Raw genomic sequence first — 21,131 nt, forward strand, 5'->3', positions numbered from 1 at the left:
GAGGGATGATGGATGGATGGATGGATGGACAGATGGATGCATGGATGGATAGATGGATAGATAGATGGATGCATGGACGGACAGATGAATGAAACTTGCAGAGGGAAGTGATCTCTTTTCTGTTGTTTTCTCTTCCTTTTTCTTCTTCCCTTTTTTGTTTTTGGAGGCAGAATTAACCCTTGGCTTCAGGCTGGTCACCTTGTGCCTGCTCCACTGTCAACCCCTATGATACATGCGTTCTGCCTGGGTTGGCATCCCCTCTGCGTGGAGTGGGGATGAGGTTAAAGGAGCAGGTTACTTGGGTACAATCTTTAAGCCAATGAAATGTCAGGCAGCATTTCGTAGAGGTCATTGTGACCTTGTCAACAACCGCTCAATCATCTCAGTCGTGCCCCTTCCTTTAATGTGGTGTCAAAACTCAGAGAAGCTGAGTAAAGAGGATACCTGTCCCTCAGGAGGACAGTGCCCTCTCCACTCCAGACATTTATGCACCCACTCCCACACCCACACCCACACCTGCATGCACCAGGCACCCACTCCCACACCCACCGAGCACCCACAGCACACACCTGCTGGCGTTTGGGGGTTGGCAGCCGGGAGGCTGCTGGGGCCGTACAGGTCTTCAAACATAACTCACTCTCTCTCCTTCTGTGTCTGTTTTAGTTACAGGAACTTGGTCAGTTTAAAGGATTTAATAAGTCCGTGGAAAATTTGTTTCTGTCTGTTACCACCCACATGAAAAGTAAGTGGATGCCTCTTCCCATGTTCTTCCCAGCATTACCCGTGCCCCCAAGGCCCAGGCCGAGGCTGGACAGGGCCCCTCTCTCTGCCTCTGGCTTCTGGGGAAAGCCAGGGCCCCTGGTCCTGCACCCTCCACCCGCAGAGCAGGCCTCTGGGTCCCTGGGGAAGAGGACCCTCCAGTTTGCCAGAGGCTCCCCTTCTCCCATCCTGGGCAGACCTGCCCAGCAGCGCCCGGGGCCAAGGAGCTAGCTGGTGGAATGGGGAGGAGGTTAAAGGAGCAGGTTGCTTGGGTACAGTCTTTAAGCCAATGATAAGCTGGTACTCATCCTCGCTCCTGCCAAGGACCAACACGAAAACTGAGAGAGATGGTCCAGAGCACCCAGAACCGGAGCCCCTCAGGCGGGCGGGGCCCTGGCCTGCCTGCCTGCAGTGCGTGTCTGGTCTCCTGTTCTCCTGGGTAAATTATGTTCTTCGATTAGCAGTAATCATGCTCCCTGCAAGGAACCCAGCCTGCTGCTTAGAAGTTCTGTTCTGTCAATGTTTTTTCTGCTCAGATATTTCTTCCTGTTTATCTTAAAATACATCCAAGAGCAGGCCAGGTCTCAGCCTCCCGAGGTGCCCGGGGCAGGCCAGGCGTCTGGGGGAGGCTCCTGGGGCTGGGGAACCCCAGTCCATTCTCTCACTGCTGCCTGGCCCCGCCCCGCGTCCTCTCTCTGCAGCGGCATGTGCTGGTCTCCGTGTGGTACCTGGCCCGAGACAAGCTTATCGTTTTAATTATTCCTCTGTACTTCCCATGAGCCCTGCTGAGCTGTGGCCCAAAGACAATCAAGTAAAAGCCGCTTTCAGATCCGCACAGAAGTGACTGTGCCATGTGACAGTCTGTCCCCCTCCGCTCAGAACGGGGAGCAGCCGATTTCATGGCCTTTTGCTAATAGAGCTTGGAGGTTTCAAAACACCCTGTCACTCAGCCAGGCTCTGGGGCGCCAGAGGGGCTCCCCTCCCACGGACACTGACGCAGCGGACTTCTCTGCTTTCTTTCTTTTTCTTTTTTTAGTATATTTTTATTGATTTCAGAGGAAGGGAGAGGGAGAGAGATAGAAACATCAATGATGGAAGAGGATCATTGACCGGCTGCCTCCTGCACACCCCCTACTTGGGGGATGGAGCCCCAAACCTGGGCATGTGTCCTAACCAGGAATCAGACAGTGACCTCCTGGTTCACAGGTTGATACCCAACCACTGAGCCACACTGGCTGGGCTCTGCAGTCTTCTCAGATGCACAGCCTCTCCCCAAATCCTGTGGCTTATGTGACCCCTCCCCCACTGCCACTCTGGACACCCCTCAGTGTTGATTCGGTCTCTGCTGCCCCTCAGCCCGACCCCCGAAGAGGCAGGATCACAGTTCGTCTTGTCCAGCCACATGGCCCTCCTGTGGGACCACATGCGGGCACCTTGGGCGGGCTCACGCCCCACAGCTGCCCGATCATGTGTCACACGTTTGAGACTTGCCAGTTTAGTGCCCATGTGGCCAGGTCATCGTTATAGGGCAGCAGACCCAGGCGGACGCTAGAGCAACCCCTGGGGGACTCAAGCAGCTCCGGTCTCTGCCCCCGGAACATGGACTGAAACCCCTGACCCGCACCCCCTCCCCCTGTCCCGGCACCTCTGCTCACAGGACCCTGAGCCCTCACCCTGAGGCAGGGACACAACACCCAGTTTCCTGACTCCCCGGGGATGCCCGTCCACCAAGCCCCTTCCCTGTCTGGCGGCTTTTGGCTTTGGTGTTTCTCCTGCTTTGGGCTATGCGACCACACCTTTGTCAATTCTCTTGGCTGCCCGCTTCCTACAGAAGTGCCAAGGGAGGGCAGCCCGTTCTGGTGGCGCAGGGGCCTGGGGTCCGGGGGAGGTGGTGGCCTGAAGTTGCAGCTCCAGAATGACAGCCTCTGGCGGCTGCTGCTGCCCAGTGACGCCCGCCCCACAGGCAGGAAGAAATGAGTCACTCCGCCTGCTCTATGGTCACTGCCCTTCTGGGGACCTCAGCCAGCTCCGAGGGGGAGGGGGACAGGGACCTCAGCCAGCTCCGAGGGGGAGGGGGACGTAGGCTTCTCGCTCAGGACTGCCTGGCCTCCTGTTCCTCTCCTTTGCACGCCCATCAGAAGCCTGTGAGAACCTGACTTGCTTCAGAAGGACCCCCATCCCACACACGGTCCCCCCTCACAACCCCCTCCCCCGCTCCCCATCTGTGAACATAAATAGACCAGAGGAAGGAACGGGTTTTGGGGTGAGTGCTAAATGCACGGCTTGGGGACATCTCCCAGCCCCCCACACCCCGTGAATCCAGGCCGGGGTGTGGTCGCATGAGGCGTTCCTGTGCCACTAACTTGGGGGCCTGTGGGTGCTGGGACCTTTCCAGCTGCCGGTGTAGAAAGATGCCCCGGAGTGTCCGGATGGCCGACTCGAGAGCCGTGTGGATGGCGTTGCTCTCAGAGTGAACAGGCTCCACACACCTGGTGGGAAGGTGGGCTCCGGGCTGGGGGCGTGTGGGGTACCCGCTAACACAGCGTGTGCCCGCAACAAAGATCACAACCTGACTCCAGTCAGGGGCACTGACCTCATTCCCCTTAGATTGTCAAATCAAGAAAAATGACAACAGTCAACGCAACTATAGCCATCCAGTGTGCCTGGATCAAAATGATAGCTTTTTTGTCAGATCGGCCAAAAATGTATATGTTTTGGTGTAGCGCAGAATTTTAGTAATTGGTTTATGTGTGTCATGAGACATCGCTGCTCTAGAGAAAAGAGACGGGCCTCAGGCAGTCCGTGCGGGACCCCAATAAATAGCCAGGAGTAAGGACGCACAGGGCGTCCTCAGGGGGGGGTCAGAAGACCAGAGGGGTCGTGGGCTGTGCTGTCCAGTGTGGTAGCCGCAGCCGTGGCCACAGGTGCCTCACAAAATGTGGTGCCTGAATTAAGAGTAAAAACACACCGGATTCTGGAAACTTAGTATTCAAAACTAAGTTCATAATTTCATTAGTAAGTTTAATATCAGTTATATATGTGAGCAATGTGTGGATATATTGTAGTATTAAACTATTTTCCTTTGATTTTAAAAGATATATATTTATTGATTTCAGAGAGGAAGGGAGAGAGAGAGAGAGAGAGAAACATCAATGATGAGAGAGAGTCATTGATCGGCTGCCTCCTGCACGCCCCCCACTGGGGACCGAGCCTGCAACCCCCCAACCCCAGTATGTGCCCTTGACCAGAACCCGGGCCCCTTCAGTCCATATCCACTGGCTAGGGTACCTTTTCCTTTTTAAAATGTGGCCACATGGACATTTGAGGTGACACGAGCCATAATGGGCCGCTGCTCTAGACAGCTTCCAGGTCGTCCTTTGAGAGCGGCTGGGATCTGGGGAGGAGCAGGGGTTCGGGGGGAGGGGGCTCGTTTGCGGTGTCCTCTCCCGGCTGGGACTCATCCTTCTCCCACACAGACCATGGTTACCTTGCAAACCACCATGTAAAGCCATCTTTTCCGGTTTTGCTTATTGAAATAGTGACAAGGACGCCTCTCTTCAAAAAGGACTCACTTGTAGCTGGTTATAAAGTCTTGGGGAGGACCCCCTAAAACTGCTGTCGGCTGGCATCTGCGCATTTGGACAGTCGGACACCTGGCCTGTGGCCCGGAGGCAGAGCCAGCTGGGTCGGAAGACCTTCCTGTAACTCCCGCCCCGACGGCGGCCCTCGGCCCACAGAGGGGGGTTAGGCGGTCACCTCTCAGGGCTCCCGTCCTCTGGCCCGAGCCAGCATGCAGTGTCTGGAGATCCCCGTTTGTCTGAGCTACCCCTACCCCCAGGGCCCGGAGCTGGGTGCTGGGCACACGCCACCCCTGCCCCTCCATTAACCCGCTCTCCTGGCACCGTGGGTCCTCCCCTCCTGTGTGGTTGAGAGTCCCCTCGGAGGGCCCCTCGGGTCTGCGTGCCTGCCGGTCACCTCCCGTGTCTTGTTCTCTAGAACTCTCCAAGTCCCAGAACGACATGACCTCGGACAAGCAGCTCCTCAGCACGGGCCCCAGGCCGGGCGCCAGCCGGACGGAGCGGCGGAGCCAGAGTGACACGGCCATCAACGCCACCACCAGGGTACGCCTTTCCTCCAGGGACCCCTTTTCCCTTCTGACAAAGCACTGAGGGTCTGCACACAGAAGCACAGGCGCCTCTGGGTGGGGGCTGGGCCGCAGGAAGGTCCAAATTTAGGGTCGGTTTGGAAAACGGTTCAGAACAGGGATGGGCTCAGCCTGGTTCCCAGCGCCTGGGGTTCCCAGGGCCCCTCCCCCTGCCCAGCATCTCAGCTCACAGAGCGGAGCCGGGAGCAGAGCAGCTGGGCAGGTCCTGAGTCCCCAGCTCCTAACGCTTCAGTATGCGCCCGGGAGGTCTGTGTTCTCACTGACCCATCGTGGATGAGGACCCGGGCAGGGAGACGCCGGGGGGTAGGGTGGTGGAAAGGGCAGGGCCGGGCAGGGCCGGGTAGAGCCGGCCGCAGGGGCCACGCGCACGTCCCCGGGGAGAGGCACAGCACCTCTCGGGCCTGCGTGTTTCCCAGTCCCGACGTCACTGCGCGGGGTGGCATCCCCGGCATCCCCACGCGTAGCCTGGGCTTTGGATGCTGATAGAACCCGCACTCGCGGCATCCTCCCCGCTTCCTGTGCCCTGGAACGGCCTGCGGGCCATCATGCGCTGCCAGAGGGGAGGCGGGAGGAGGCAGAGGAGGGCATGGCTGCGAGCTCCCGCTGTGTGGACGCTGTCCTGCGAGAGTGTCCGCGTCGCTGCCGCGCTCTGGACATGCTGACGGCTTCCTGCAGGCGTGCTCTGTCCCCACCTCACTTGAGTGAGGGTCTGGCTGGTTTTCTGTTTGTTTATTTAATCTTCACCCGAGGGTACGTTTTCCACTGGTGTGCTGTTTGTTTGTTTTTTTGTTTGTTTTTAGAGAGGGAAGGGAGGAAAGGGAGAGAGAGAAACATCGATGTGAGAGACACATTGATTGGTGACCTCCCGAAAGGACCCCGACCAGGGCTGGGGATTCAACCGCAACCGAGGTGAATGCCCGTGACTGGGAATCAGACCCTCGACCCTGCACTCCATGTGCCGATGCTCTAACTATTGAGCCAAACCATCCAGGGTGAGGGCACAGATGTTTTAGAGGACAACTTAGCCAGTGTTTATAAAGTATGTGCCAATCATGGCATGACCTATAAACGCTAAATAATTACCGGGTTAAACTATAAAGAGTACAACCTTACATAGGACACTTGTCAGACGGCAATTACACACGCCCTGGCTGGGGAGCTCACGGAAGTTATGCCCACATTTCGTCGCAACACAGCGCCGTGCCCTCCGGGTGAGGGCTGTCGGCGCCCACGGTGCAGGCGGCCACAGCGAGGCACAGACACAGTAGCCGCTTTTCTTGAGGCCGCATGTGACTCGGGAGGTTGGATGAGAAAACGGCCAGGAGGACTGCCAGGTCACTGCATGTTCTGAGATGTCCCTGCAGGGCCCTCGTGAGCTGGGCCGGCTTCTCCAGGAAGTGAACTCTCACCTCTCCTTTGAGACTCCTGCGCAGCCCAGGGGATCTGACTGTCCGTCCTGTTAATGTGTGGGTCCTGTTAATGTGCATGTTAATGTGTGGGTGACCTGTGTGGACCATAAAAGGAGACCCATTAACCGGGAAGGGACGAAACACTCTGTAAGGAGGGGCTATGTCTGAGGAGAGGGCCGAGGACAGCGGGGGGGAGAAGACTTTATTTTGTTCTGCGCACCTGGTGCTGTGTGATGCTTCTCATGGACACCTGAAACCTACAGACCCCCCCCCCGCCCCGCCCCAGGGCCTGGCGCTTCCTGAACACCCCCACCTGCTGGCGCCACCGGGCAGGCTGACCAGCCAGAGAAGGGAGGCGGCAGCGCTGGGTTTCAACCATTAAACACTTGGACCTCAGACTGAAGGGCCAGTGACCTTTCTGATGGCCCCGGAGGGTGTCTGCTTTTCAGCTGGGACTTAGCTGGGCTCAGAGCATATATTACTGGGTGTTTCCTGGCCGTGTGGAAACACCCTCAGCCCTGGCCATGTGGCTCTGTAGGCTGGGCGTCCTCCCGTTCACCAGGAGGCTGCCGGTTCCATTTCCAGTCAAGGGCACATGCCCTGGTTGTGAGCTTGATCCCCGGTAAGGGGTGTGCAGGAGGCAGCCGATACATGTTTTGCTCTTATATCGATGTTTCTCTTTCTCTCTTCCTTTCCTTTCCTCTTCCTCTCTAAAAAATAAAATAAAATATTCTTTTTTTTAAAAAAGCGGGGAGGGGGCAACCCTCGATGCAGTCTCAGAGGCGGCAGAGGTGGCTCTCCCTTCTCTCATCTGAGATCAGGAAAATCCCAAGCACACGCACTGCGTGGCTCCATCGCTCGGTCCAAGCCAGCCTGATGCTTATGGGTCTCTGGGCACAGACGTTAGACTTGCCTCTGTGCAGGGTGGGCCTCACGCAGGGCTGCCGTTGTCTCTGTGATCTGCCCCAAACCAGGGAGCTGTGGAAATACATTACAAAGTCACTGTGGGGGGCAGGGAGCCGGTCTCAACACGCTGACCAGCTGCTCTCTGGGCCTTGGTGCTCTTGCAGAAAGGTGCTCCCTGACAAACGCATCCGCGTCCTTCAGAACTTACTGGGGCGGATGTGACACCATGTGCCAACGTGGATTCCTCAGTCAATCAAAACAGGCGGATCTTCAGAATAGGACCAACTTTCTAATAATTTCAAATATATACGTCTGCACGGATGCTTCATCACCGGCTTCCCAGGACCCGGATCTGGAAGCCAACCTTCCACACCCGCTCAGGCACAGTCCCACTAATGCCCAGGCCCGCCCCCTGGCATCAGCCCTCCCTCTCCTCTGTCCGTGGACGTGGCTCCTGCCTCCATGACAACCGCGTGTCTACTTCCTGCTGGCTAGGGAGACCTCGGAGGACAGCCTCTGCATCTCCTCCCCCTTCCCCTTCCCGCTCCTCCTCTCTCTGCCCCCAGGACGCAGGGTGGTGGGTCGGACGTGGTGTTGCTTAACACAGGTCTGATGCAATCGAGTTGATGTTCTGGGGGTTGAGGGCAAAAACAGTAATTTGGAGGTAATCTCTTCCTTCATTTGTTCTGAAAATTCTCACTTAGCTTTTCATTCCTGAAAATTGTGACTATGGTATTTTCAAGTTCTACTTCTAAAAAACGTCTCGATTCAGAAACCTTTGCATCTTCAGCTAGAAGAGTTTCCCCATCTGCCCACTGTGTTCATTGTTCTGTCCTCACACTGTCCAGTGGATCGTCCCAGCCACGGCCTCACATGGCTCCGAAGCACTTGGAATGTGTCCAGTACAGCCAAGGAGCTGAATTTAATAATTTTATTTGATATCAATGAGTTAGAACTTGGATTTAAATAGCCACATGTGGCTAGTGGCTACCATATTGGAGAGCTTAGCTGTATCCATTATAAAAGTACCCACTTTTCATAGAGTAGTCGTGTAAGATTTAGAGATATATATTTTGATTTTTCCCTTTTTTCTGAGTTAAAACTCTGCCTGTCCAGTGAATATTACATTTCATGTGAGTAAATGCCAGGGTCGTTATGAAGGCCATTTCTGTAAGACTTTCACTAATCCCTAGTAACCCACCCATAGTGGTCGTGACTACCCAAGGCTTGGTGGTGTCCGCTCAGGGCCGTGTGTGTGTGTGTGTGTGTGTGTGTGTGTGTGTGCATTTGCCCAACCAGGAGTGCGCCTGCTGGGGTTTGCCCATTACTGCCACTGGTCATAGACGCGGGCTGTACTCGCCGAAGTCGCCACATTTGAACGAAAGTGAACTGGGATGCGGACGCCGTGCTTAATCCTGTGTTTCCTTTTCCAGAAGGTCAGCGCGCCCGATATCCTGATGCCACTCAGCCAGGAGAGTCCCAAACGCGCTACCAGCCCTGTTTCCAAGCAAGGAGGCCTCTCAGCACCCCCAGCGCCCAGCTCTTCATGCTCAGGAGGCTCGAGGCGGGTGAGTCTGTCTGGTAGCGTGACACGGGGTGTGGTTGCCGTCAGCACGGAACTGCTTGGTCGGCCAAGGTGGGAGCGAGTGCTGTTTGTGGAAGGAACTGGAGCAGAGATGGCACCTGGAGAGCCTATTGACTTAGGGAGCTGGGGGAAGCCTCCCTCTCGCTGATGGCGTTTCTTTCTTACGTCGTCTCAGTGTGAACATGTTTATATAGACAGAGGGCAATTAGTAACATATAATGGTGTCTTCGGATGAGAAGTTTTCCATTTTGATGAAGTTCAATTTATCAAATTTTTCTTTTATGGCTGTTTCTCTGTCTTGGCTACTCACAAATTGTAGACATATTCTCCTACGTTTTCTTCTAGAAGCGTTATGGAAGCCTAGCTTTTATGGACAGGTCTTGATCCAACTCACTTGTTGTGAATGGTGTAAGGCAGTAGTTGGCAAACCGCGGCTCACCAGCCACATGCGGCTCTTTGTTCCTTGAGTGTGGCTCTTCCACAAAATACCACGTCGGGGCGCGCACGTACAGTGCAAAGTTGACTTAAAACTTTAAGTAAAGTTTATTAAGTTAATTTTAGGGAACGTTGTGGAGTGAAAGAAGATGTAGTGTCGAGGATTGAGAAAGGTATGTTGAGATGGTTTGGACATATAGAGAGGATGTACAAAAGGAGATAGACAAAACAAGTATACAAGACGAGTGTGGATGGGAGAGTTGGAAGGGGTCGACCTCAGCGAACGTACCTCAATCAGATTGAGGACGTTTTTAGCAAAGGCCAGCCTAGGAGTACCCTAATTGAGTTAATAACAATGTACCTATCTATATAGTTTAAGTTTAAAAAATTTGGCTCTCAAAAGAAATTTCAATCGTTGTACTGTTGATATTTGGCTCTGTTGACTAATGAGCTTGCCGACCACTGGTGTAAGGTAAAGATTGAGGTTCACTTTTTTCCTTAGAGATACTCAGTTATTCCCGCACCATTTGTTACAAAAAACCCACACCTCTCATTTCTCCGTTCACTTTGGTGGCTCCATTGGAAAAAGTGTGGGTCTTTCTCTGGCTTCTCTATCCAGTGGTCACCAACCTTTCGGACCTCACGGACCACAGTGGTCCGCAGACCACCGGCTGGCGACCGCTGCTCTATTCCGCTCACTGATCTCTGCCCATCCATCCTCATGTCAGCGCCATGCTGCCCTGATTACTGCACATTTGTTGTAAATCTTGAAGTCAGTTTATTGCTCCAACTTTCCTTTCTCAAGGTTGCTTTAAACATAGTGTCTGTTTATAGGCAGGCCTTTTATTTACTCATTTTCTTACTTAAAAGCATTAAAGAAGTGCTCACTTTATGCCTAAAATTGTGGTATATTGTAATAGATCCTTGGGTGAGGGGTCCTGAGGCCTCAAGTACAGTCAAAGCCTTTTAATTAACTAACTGATCTGAAATCATCATGAAATAATCATGAAAACTTTTAAACTTCAGAGTCCTCATCAAGGAAATGAGTATCAAAGTTGTTCTTTTTTAAAAAAAGTATGTTTTTATTGATTTTTTAGAGAGAGCGTAAGGGAGAGGGATAGAGAGAGAGAGAGAAACATCGATGAGAGAAATACCATCTATCGGCTATCTCCTGCGAGGCCCCTACTGGGGATCGAGCCTGTGCCGGACCCGGAATCAAACGGGTGGCCTCTTGGTTCCAGGGTGGATGCTCAGCTGCTGAGCTCCCCGTCCAGCCGGGCTCAGAGTTGCTCTTTTTACTTCACCGGATTGCTTGGAGAATGGAATGAAAGCAGGGGTTTCGTGCGTGATATTGTGGTTAAGAACTCAGCTTCTAGAAACCAAGCTCTTGGTTCACATTCCAGCTCCTCCTGGAACTGATCCAAAATGCTGCGCCCTTTCTGGGGAGAAGGCCCACGTCTGCATCCAGTTCCCAAACGCGTCTGTGCGTCCACGCTGGTCAGGGGCACGATGCTCTCGGACGCAGGTGCGGTTCACACGGTCCTCTGGCGGGTCCCTCCCAACTCCTGCGGAGGGCAGTCACCTGCCCGGGACACGCAGGGTCGCGTTCGGCCGCTGGGCTTGACCCTCTGCGGCTTGGATGCCCCCAGGCTGTGAGCTGGGGGGGCCCTGCCAGGATGTCAGCAGCTTGTGTTGGAGGACGCTCAGCGCCTTCAGGACCAGGCGCTGTTTGTACTTGAGAATAATTCAGGAAGATCCAGGCACTGAGGAAACACATCCCTGAGGGCCGGGGAGGCAAGGGCCGCTCTAGAACGTTCTCTCCTGGGGTGGCAGCTGTGTGGATGGAGACAGGGAGACACAGGGTGGCCTCTGAAGGCTTTTCTAAGACTCCCCGGGCCTGCCTCTGCCCCAGGTGACGAGAGACCCTGGGAGCCCAGCCAGCTTGGGCCTGTTAAGCCGATCCCCGAGGCTAAACCCTCCCAGAGAGCCGAGGGGCAGCTCTCCCTGAACTGCCCAGGCCCCACCAGCCTGGCCTCTGAGCTCCGCCCTGGGCCGGAGCCATGGCTTTCTATGCCCGGAAACCCACACACAGACAGAGACCCGCCCACAATGGTCCACGGGCCCCACACGAGCTAACCCCCCGACCCCTACACCTTCCCCCTCTGTTCACACCGCTCAACCACACGGGCCTCTCGCTGGCCCTGGACCGAGTCAGACTCACGCCTGCTCTGGCGTTTCTGGGCTGTGCCCTCTCCCAGGCACCAAGCTCCTTCACTCCCTTCCTCCAAGTCCTTGCTCCAAGGTCACCTTCGCGGGAGGTCGGCCCCCTGCTCGCCCCTGTCCTCACCTGCTCCCCACTCACGTTCTTATCACCTTCCACAGCCTGCAGCTGGCTTACCTGGTGTTTACTGTAATTGCCAAGTGCCCAGAGCAGTGCCTGACCCTTCAATGGCGCCCAGTAAATATCTGTGGGAAGGGTGCGTTCCTCCTCATCGGCGCCGCCATTTACTGAAAGCCTACTATGTGCTGACTACTGAGCTAGGTGCTCCACCTCCCAGTCCTCTCACAGCATCTCCTCGATGGGTGCTATTCTCATGCACCAACGGGACACGGAGGCTCTCAGAGGGGACCTGCAGAACTGAGTCGACCCCCAGGGGCCGTGTGAGTCGGAGCCAGGCTTTTTGTGCGACCCCATGGGATTGCTTGGCCTCTGAAACCCAGTGGTTTTCCCGAGCCCACCTCCTGGCCCAGCTGACAGCCTGGCTCCAAGGCCGCCGCCTGAGCCACTGCGATCGCGCCCTCGGCTGCTCTCGGCGATCAGCACTGAGGTTTTCAGTGTAGCTGTGGGTTCTGGCAGCGTCTTGGCTTTTGTCAAAGACAAGGGCATCGGGCCTGGCTCGCAGTCCCAGTAGATAAGTTGTGACCTTCAGAGAAAGTGCCGAGCGCGCCCTCTCCTTTGCGGGCCTCCTGGCTGTCAAGTGTGGCTTCATTCGGTCTCGCAGCCCTGCCCTGCGCCCACGTGGACAAAGGTCGCCAAGGGGAGGGATGGCGAGTCAGGCTCACCTCACGGCGCTCCTCGTCTCCACGGCCACCCGGACCCTTGCTTCCAGCTGACGTGGTGGCTCTGCGGCACCTTAAAGCAGTGCCTGTGGTTTATTCCGAGTCCCATTTGCTCCTGGCAGAAGGGTGGGTGGATGCGATTCAGTCTGGCAGCCCGCGTGGCGCGCGCGATGGTGCCAGTTTCATTATCAGAAGTTCTCGGCCCCTCCGTCCGCCCACCGGGCATCTCCGAAGCCGCCCGCCTGGGCCAGGCTTCCCGGCCATCAGCCTCCATCTTCTCGCTGTCGGCCTCACTGTCCCCGCCCCCACCACGCATGCCTGGTGGAGTCTGGACATTTGTAAGTTGTTTTCCGTTGGAGCGGCGGTGTGGGTGTTGGCAGGTGGCCTTTCTCAGAGCCGGAGGCTGGGGGTGGCGGAGTTGGTTGTGCTCTTGGCGTTAGTTAGCTCAGGCTCGGCCCTCTGATGAGTTGGTTTGGTTTTTATCTCTCTCTAGTGTGAGAGAGAAAGCCCAGGCTTGCTTCTCAGTTTCTCTCCAGGATGTTGCACAGTGTGGAGGAGCTACCTGGGAATTCAGAGAGGAAAACGATTAGAGCAGTGGTTCTCAACCTTGGCTGCACATGAGAATCACCTGGGAATCCTTTTAAAATCCTGATTTCTGGGCCTCATCCTCCAGAAATTCTGTTTCTTTGTTATGGGGTGGGGCCACAACATAGTAACAAAGAAACAGAATTTCCGGAGGATGAGGCCCAGAAATCAGGATTTTAAAAAGGATTCCCAGGTGATTCTCATGTGCAGCCAAGGTTGAGAACCACTGCATTAGAGCTCCCTGTCTCAGAGTCAGCGCTGAGACTGGCTGCATGCAAAGGGCGGCAAGTATCTAAGCACATGCAGTGGTGATGAGGCAGTTTGATTTGTCTTCTAGGCACAAGCATCTCCTTTCATGCAGCTCACCTACATCGTCTCAGCTCCCAGGGCCCTAACGTAGGATGGGTTTGGTGTTCATGTAGGTGCCCAAAAGAATGCAAACGTGATGGATGGTTGTCTTCAACTGCATACCTTCCAAACTGTATCCCACTCATCCTCGCCACAACCCTGGGAGACCAGTATTAATTTTTCCATTCCGACTTTGACACGGCTAATGAGTGGCAGAACCAGCAGGTGCATCCAAATCTCTCTTCCCGCTCCCCACGCCCCCTCTCCCTACGGCACTGAGCTCCCCACTGTGCTGCCTTTTTTTTTGGCTATTCCTGCCACGGACACATTATCTGTCCTCTGAGAGTTCCCTTTGCAGAATCACACAGGGGATAGTCCGCCTTAGCCCCCATGATTTGTGTTAAAGAATAAGACTCTGTAACCTTTGTTGCTAGGCAAAGACCAGATCTGGGCAGGACAGGGGCTTCTGAGGGTTCCCCATCCCCTTCAAACCGAATCTGCAGTGACTTATTTTGGCAAAGAACAAACTCTAGCTGTTAACTTCATGTGAGTCAGGATGCATGCTCCGTGTGAATCTTGATTTATCTGGTATCTTGAAATCAGAACTGCAAAAGAATTGATGAACCGTGAGGTAATTTATTTTATCTCTCATTTTTATTTCAGGGAAGTTTAATCAGCATTAATAGCACTTGCACGGAGATTGGCAATTTTGACAACGCTGATGTCACTGGAGAGATAGAATTTGCCATTCGCTATTGCTTCGAAACCCGTTCTTTGGAAATATGCATCCAGGGCTGCAAGAACCTTGCTTACGGAGAGGAGAGGAAGAAGAAGTGCAACCCGTGAGTTCCTTTGTCTGCGTTTTGATGTAAGATGACAGGCATATTAATTCTGAAGTTTACATGGAAAGTCCAAAATAGCCAACACAATTGTAATGTAAAGAACAAAAGGTAAAAAGACACACGTCAAGAGCCACTGTAGAGTTCCAGTCACCCCGACAGTGTGTGTTGGTGGGAGGCCGGGTAAGCAGGTTGGTAGAGCAGAATCAGAGGTCCAGACACAGACCTGAGCGTCTACGGGAAGTCACACCATCAAGGGGCTACTAGAAATCAGTGCATAAACGGTGTTGGAAAATTTGCCTTTCCATATAGGAAAAATAAAATTAAAATCCTGTCTCACACAATCTGTAAACAGATTACATTTCTCTCCGACTGATAGATATGAAATGGTGTCACGTTATTTTAACATGCGTTTCCTTGATGAGTAACAAAGATTAGCAACTATTTATATACCATCAGCCACTCAGGGCTTCCCGTCCGTGAACTTCCTGTCATCTGAATGATGGCTGAGTGGGATGCGTCGGGAATCCCTCTCCCCACACAGACAATAACGGCACTGGCAGGATCTGTCTGATGCAACTGTTTTGTAACTGGAGTCTCTGAAGGCTTGCAACTTGCAGCAGAAGGCTTCCATGGTTAGCTGGAGTTCGCATCAGTCAATGCCAGCTCTTAGCACAGTAGCAGCTACCCATCCTCCACCTCCAACCCCGTGGCGGGCAGCTGCGCACATGTTCCTAGAGCAGCTTGCACTCCGCTTTCGGAAGCCAGGGTGGGCGAAAGGATCCTGTCCTCCAGAGATCAGGGATCTGTTCTCTGATTGCTGGTTGCTGCTTCTGACCACAGAGGTGCAGACAAGGAGGCATATGGCCATTGTTGCTTCATCTCCTCCCATAGTTACACTATCTCCCCCTCTGGCTGATGTAACTTCCAGGATTTATAAGGGCCAGTGCCCTTATTTGTCTCCCTTTTTCATTTTTCTTTTTTTCCCCCCACCTGTAAGCCAGACACTATAGACCAGGACATTCACAAGTAACTGCATCACAAGAAAAATTAGAAAATAAACATGCATGCTCAGGGAAAGGTGCAGGCTCAGAAAAAAGCCTGAGTTTACATCTCAGGCTTATCTTTGGCACAGGAGCAATAAACAAAATAACAAAAGACAGAAAGCCTTGGGAAGGGGGAGAATCTGATTTCCAGAGTTAACACATTATTAGACACAAATGTCCAGTATTCAACAAAAATAACAAGACATATAAATAAACAGGAAAGTATGGCTCACTCAAAGGAAAGTAATAAATTAACCGAAACTGTCCCTAAAAAAGACCTGATGACAGGCTTACTAAACAAAGACTTTACAACGTTATCTTAAAGATGCTCAAAGAACTAGAAGGAGATGTGGAGGAAGTCAAGAAAATGATGTGTGAACAAAGTAAAAATATCAACAAAGAGAGAGAGAACCTAAATAGAAACCAAACAGAAATTCTGCAGCTGAAAACTCCAAATGAAAAATTCACTGGCAGGATTTGAAGGCAGATATGAGCAGATGGAAGAAGGGAGCAGTAAATTTGAAGAAAGGTCAACAGAAATTATTGGGTTTGAAGAAAAGAAAGAAAAAAGATGGAAACAGAACCTAAGGGACCTGAGGGCCACCATCAAGTGGACCAACATCGCAGGAGGGAGCCTCAGAAGGAGAAGAGAGAGAGCAAGGGGCAGAGAGAATATTTGAAGAAGTAGCTAAAGACTTCCCAAATTTGATGAAATTCATGAATATAAACATCAAAGAAACCCACTGAACTCCAAGTAAGATGAACTCAAAGTGACTCACCCTGAGACATAGTACTAACAAACTCTTGAACGACAAAGAGAATCTTGAAAGCAGCAAGAGAGAAGCAAATCCTCAAGCTATTCAGCAGATTTCTCATCAGAAACTTGACAGGCCAGCAGGCCAATGTATTCAAAGTGCTGATCTCTATATATAAAAGCCTAAGCGACCATGCGACTGTTGAACTGACCCATCAGTAGCTCTGACGTGCAATGACCACCAGGGGGAAGATGCTGTGATTGGTAGCTATGACACACACTGACCACCAGGGGGCAGACACTCAATGCAGGAGCTTCCGAGCTGTGGTGACTTGGCAGCTGCGGTTCTCAGATGAGGCACCCAGAGCCAGAGAGGAGGGAGCCCAATTCTGGGGTGCATCACCCAAGCACCACCCTCTCGCAATCTGGGACCCTGTTGGGGGATGTTAGAGAGCTGGTTTTGGCCTGATCCCCAACGGCCAGGCTGAGGGACCCCACTGGTGCACAAATCCATGCACTGGGCCTTTAGTATATAATAAGTACCTCCTTGTTAGTAATTACTTTACATGTACATGAATCAGACTCTCCAATCAAAAGACAGAAATCAGCAGAGTGGGTAAAAACATAGGATCCAACCATATGTCATCTATAAGAGACTCACTGTAGATCCAACAAATAGAAGATATTCCATGCAGATAGTAACCAAAGAGAACAGGGGTGGCTATACTAGTATCAAACAAAGTTAAATCAACAAGGTTACAAAGGATAAAGGACATTATCCTATATAATAAAAACCTAATATGCTAAGGGTCCGGTCGTCCATTTGTCTGTTCAACCAATCAAAGCGTAATATGCAAATGATACGCTAAGACCGCTCAACCACTCGCTATGATGTGCACTGACCACCAAGGGGCAGATGCTCCGACTGGTAGGTTAGCTTGCTGCTGGGGTCCGGCCAATTGGGACTGAGTGAGAGGGGCTGGACATGCCCTGGAGCCCTCCCACGGTCCCTCCCCAGCTGGCCAACCTCCTGCGTCCCTCCCTGGTCCCGATTGTGCACCAGTGGGGTCCCTTGGCCTGGCCTGCACCCTCTCGCAATCTGGGACCCCTTGGAGGATGTCAGAGAGCTGGTTTCGGCCCGATCCCGCAGGCCAGGCCGAGGGACCCCACTGGTGCACAAATTTGTGCACGGGGCCTCTAGTATACTAATAAAAGTTGTAATGCAGCAAGAAGATATAAAAAATATAAATGTTTATGCACCTAATAACAGCCCATCAAGACATATGAAGCAAAAAACTGACAGAGTTGAAGGAAGGAGTGGACGGTTCCACAGTAATCCTTGGAGATGTCCATCCTCCGCTCTCAGTAACAGAACAACCTGCCAGGAGAAAAGTGAGGAAACAGGACTTAACATCATAAGCCAGTCAGATGCATGGGTGTGATTTTGTTTCAGCCCTTTAAGCTGTGCAGGTGTATCTCATACACCCTCTTTCATGTGTGTGGGATCTGATGATCAGCAAGTTAAAAGTGAACAGTGAAGATTGGTGCCCGCGACCTGGAGTTCTTTCCCAAGAACTCTGATTGACAGGGAAGAAGAGGCGGAGCCTGGAGCTCCAGGGGGGACCCAGATGAAGGGAGGGCGACTGCTCTTGGCTTTGGGGAAGTTGAGCCTGTTCCTAGCCTGTGGGAATAGGTGCCTGGTCAAGGGGGGTCATTGCCATGGACAAAGCTGCCAGAGGAGCCAGGGAGGAAAGTCTCCGGACCTGGGTAGAGGGACCAACCTAGAACAGGGTTTCAGGGGGGCAGAGGGCTGGTGGAGGTGGCCTGTCATGCTGCCCGCCAGCTACGCTGCAGCCCCCAGAGACGGCAGCGGGCTGGTCTGCAAGTCAGGAGGACAGGCTGGAGGCCCCGCAAGGGAAGAGCCAAGTGTAAGGCCCACACTCCCCATTTCCACGTTTCTGTGGGGGTGGGGGGTTGGCTGGAGTGACAGGTGGGGGAGGACAATTGGCTCGTGGCCTCTGCATCCAGAGTCCAGGAGTTTTCCCCCCTGGAGCCCCCCCTTCCCCAGAGCCTGGCAGGTGGCACCCACCCAGACACACTCCAGGGGCGATGGCCGCAGACTGTGTGAACAGAAGCGGCGTCCCCAGCCTGGCATTGCTCACTGTTCATGGTGGCCCCTGACCCTTCCTATCAGCGCCCAGCTCAGCAGCAGGCAGGGCAAGGACTCCCGCTCCCGCCTCGCCCAGCCTCACCCCGAGCCTCACCCGCCCTGTCTCCTCCAGGTACGTGAAGACCTACCTGCTGCCTGATAGGTCGGCCCAGGGCAAACGCAAGACAGGAGTCCAGAGGAACACGGTGGACCCGACCTTCCAGGAGACCTTGAAGGTACTCCCTGGACAAACGTTCCCCTGCGGAGTCTCCCGTCCTGGGCGGGCACAGGGCCAGAGTCCACGACGGCTCCTCCACACCCTGAGTCAGTCCAACAGGAGGGCAGACACTGCCGATGCCCGCGGGGCTGGCAGTCGGGGCACGGCTGGGTCACCCTTCAGCCTGGGCGGGAGAAGGGCAGAGTCCTCGGGACTGTCCGTGAATGATTTCCGAGAAAATGGTGGAAAAGAACCTGGCTGCCCCTGAGCTTTTAAGACCAGGTCGTCCTGGCGAGTGTTTGTAACTCTCAGAGCACTCGCCGGCCAGCGCCTGTACCCTTGGCGACTGGGTCACCGGCTGCAAAAGTGCCCCCTTATTGCAATGTCTGGAAACCCAGCATTCTTCTTCTTTTAAGAAACAGCGTTTATAGAGGAATTGTTTGGATTTTCACCTTCCTCGGTGCTAAACATGATTTGTGTTTAGGGCAGGGACAGGGAGACTCCTCACACTGGGGGTGAGGAGGGAGAGGGGATGATGTGTGAGGCACGCAGGTTAAGTGTGGGAGGCCCCGCACCGAAGGACAGTCCAGACTCACAGAAAGTACCCATGGAGGCTGAGCAGCCCCGGGACCCCGTGTGCCAGGACTGGAAAGGGGAGGGCTTGGCCTGGCTGCCTGCTGAGAAGGGGCATTTGTGCACTCCCAGCGGGGCCATCCGGCAGCTGGCACGAAGCCCTGTCTGTTAAATATTCATGCTGCTGTTCTCTGTGCCCCTACTGTGGGCATGTGCTCTATGTGCCCCCTGAGCTAAGGGTTAGACTCGCGTCTACCAATGGGGAAACGGAGGCTCATTGAACCCACAGTGGACTAGCCGTCCTTCTCAAAACTGATGTGCCCAGGGGTCCCCAGGGACTGCAGAGAAAGCCGGCTGTGACAGCAGGTGTGGGTGGGGCCTGAGATGCTGCTGTCAGACGCTCCTAGCCAGTCCCCGGAGACTGGTCTTCAGATGGCTCTGCTCGCGGACCTGCTGCAGGAGTCGGCAAAGATCTGTCTCCTCACACATCCCAAGTCGATGTCTAAAACTGCTTCTCCGTGTCACTAAGGTGTTTTTTGCTAGAGAGAGGTAGACGCGTATTTTACATTTTATGAAATGAGATCAAATTGAGGATGGACTACATTTTAGATACATATTTAATTGTATAATTTGATTTTTAAAGTTTAACTTGTTTAAAATGCACGCAGAAGCTCAGAGAGTCACCTAACGTTTTATGCGCTGGTTTTACCCAGCGTATTGTGAGTGCTCCGGTGGTGCCGGAGAGCTTCTGGGGACATTGAGAAGATCCAGTCCCTAATCTAGCCTAAATCAGAGCGTCCGGACACAGTCTTGACAGAAATGCGTGGAGAAGCTGAGCGATCATGAAGAGTTCTGCAGAAATCAGTATTTCCAATACCGTTCGTTCAGCACACGGCGGGTCGCACATCCTGGGGCCAGGTGCCAGATCCGGGGTGTAGGAGCCGCCTTCCGCCAGTTTTGAGGCTCTAGAACAGTGGTTCTCAACCTTCTGGCCCTTTAAATACAATTCCTCATGCTGTGACCCAACCATAAAATTATTTTCGTTGCTACTTCATAACTGTAATGTTGCCACTGTTATGAAGCGTCATGTAAATATCTGATATGCAGGATGGCCTTAGGCGACCCCTGTGAAAGGGTCGTTCGACCGCCAAAGGGGTTGCGACCCACAGGTTGAGAACCGCTGCTCTAGAAGTTGAGGCGGCTGCAGGTGTCCGTGTGGCACGTGGGCATGCCCAGGAAACCTTGGGCCCAGGTGACTGTGCGCACGGGCCAGGCTGTTAAATAGCAGCGTTCGCCCTGGCCGCGTGCGCAGGTGGTGGGAGCAGCGTCCCAGTGCGCCCAGGTTGCAGGTTTGATTCCCAGTCAGGGCACAGGCAGCGTTTCCTAAGCGGTGGGGCGGGGCGGGGTGGGGGGACAAGGGAGCCCTCTCCTCGCCTCTTCCTGGACATCCACCCCCCACTGAAGGGAGGCCCCGCCACCTGGGCCCGGGCCGGGCGAGCAGCCCTGGAGCGCAGGCTGACCTCTCCATTCCGTCCGCAGTACCAGGTGGAGCTGGCCCAGCTGGTGACCCGGCGGCTGCAGGTGTCCGTGTGGCACGTGGGCACGCTCACCCGGAGGGTGTTCCTCGGAGAAGTCATCGTCCCTCTGGCCACGTGGGACTTTGCAGACAGCGCCACACAGTCCTTGCGCTGGCACCCGCTGCGGGCCAAGTGATGTCAGGTCGGGACTGGGGCCCCCTCCCACCGGGAGCGCTTTTCCGAGGGATCCGAGAGGAGAGGACCCCCCAAGAAACCTTGGGCCCGGTGACTGTGCCACGGGCCAGGCGGTTCAGTAGCAGCGTTCGCCCTGGCCGCGTGCGCAGGTGGTGGGAGCAGCGTCCCCGTGCGCCAGGGTTGCAGGTTTGAGTCCCAGTCGGCACACATACAAGTCTCAGCCAATGAGCATAACTAAGGGGAGCAACAATTCTCTCTCCCTCTTTCTCTCAAATCAATAAAAATAAACAGCAGCTTTCTAGGGAGAAAAGGCTCCGTGTCAGACTCGTCTGTGGGCTCGGTCAAGGGACTTGCACCTGCTCAGGTTCGTTCGGGACCCGAGTAGCCCTAACCTGTGTCACCCAGTGCCAGCCTGGGTCCGGCCAGGGCCCAGCCCTTCCTCCAAGGCCGGGTCACTGGGTGTCAGCTGGGGTGGCCTCAGCCTCCTCAGGGCTCGGCCAAAGTCCACGCCCTGTGCCTGGCTGCCCACGGGCGGGGCCCAGCTCAGGCCTTTGGGTGTGTTGTTCCTAAACTCCCCAGGCACGCCCCT

The 21,131-nt window shown here is 54.1% G+C and overlaps 1 protein-coding gene across 1 annotated transcript in view; it reads left to right on the forward strand.

The window, feature by feature from the left end:
* SYTL3 (synaptotagmin like 3) overlaps positions 1 to 20,841 on the forward strand; it is a 39,142-nt gene extending 18,301 nt beyond the window's left edge. The window contains exons 6-11 of the mRNA XM_015560033.1: positions 664 to 742; positions 4,756 to 4,880; positions 8,673 to 8,807; positions 13,916 to 14,094; positions 18,174 to 18,276; positions 20,370 to 20,841. Coding sequence (XP_015415519.1) covers positions 664 to 742; positions 4,756 to 4,880; positions 8,673 to 8,807; positions 13,916 to 14,094; positions 18,174 to 18,276; positions 20,370 to 20,543 — 795 coding nt within the window. The 3' untranslated portion in view covers positions 20,544 to 20,841. The remainder of the gene's footprint in view (positions 1 to 663; positions 743 to 4,755; positions 4,881 to 8,672; positions 8,808 to 13,915; positions 14,095 to 18,173; positions 18,277 to 20,369) is intronic.
* The last annotated feature ends 290 nt before the right edge of the window (positions 20,842 to 21,131 follow it).

This window comes from Myotis davidii, unplaced genomic scaffold (assembly GCF_000327345.1).
Source record: "Myotis davidii unplaced genomic scaffold, ASM32734v1 scaffold1494, whole genome shotgun sequence".
Classification (NCBI taxonomy): Eukaryota; Metazoa; Chordata; class Mammalia; order Chiroptera; family Vespertilionidae; genus Myotis; species Myotis davidii.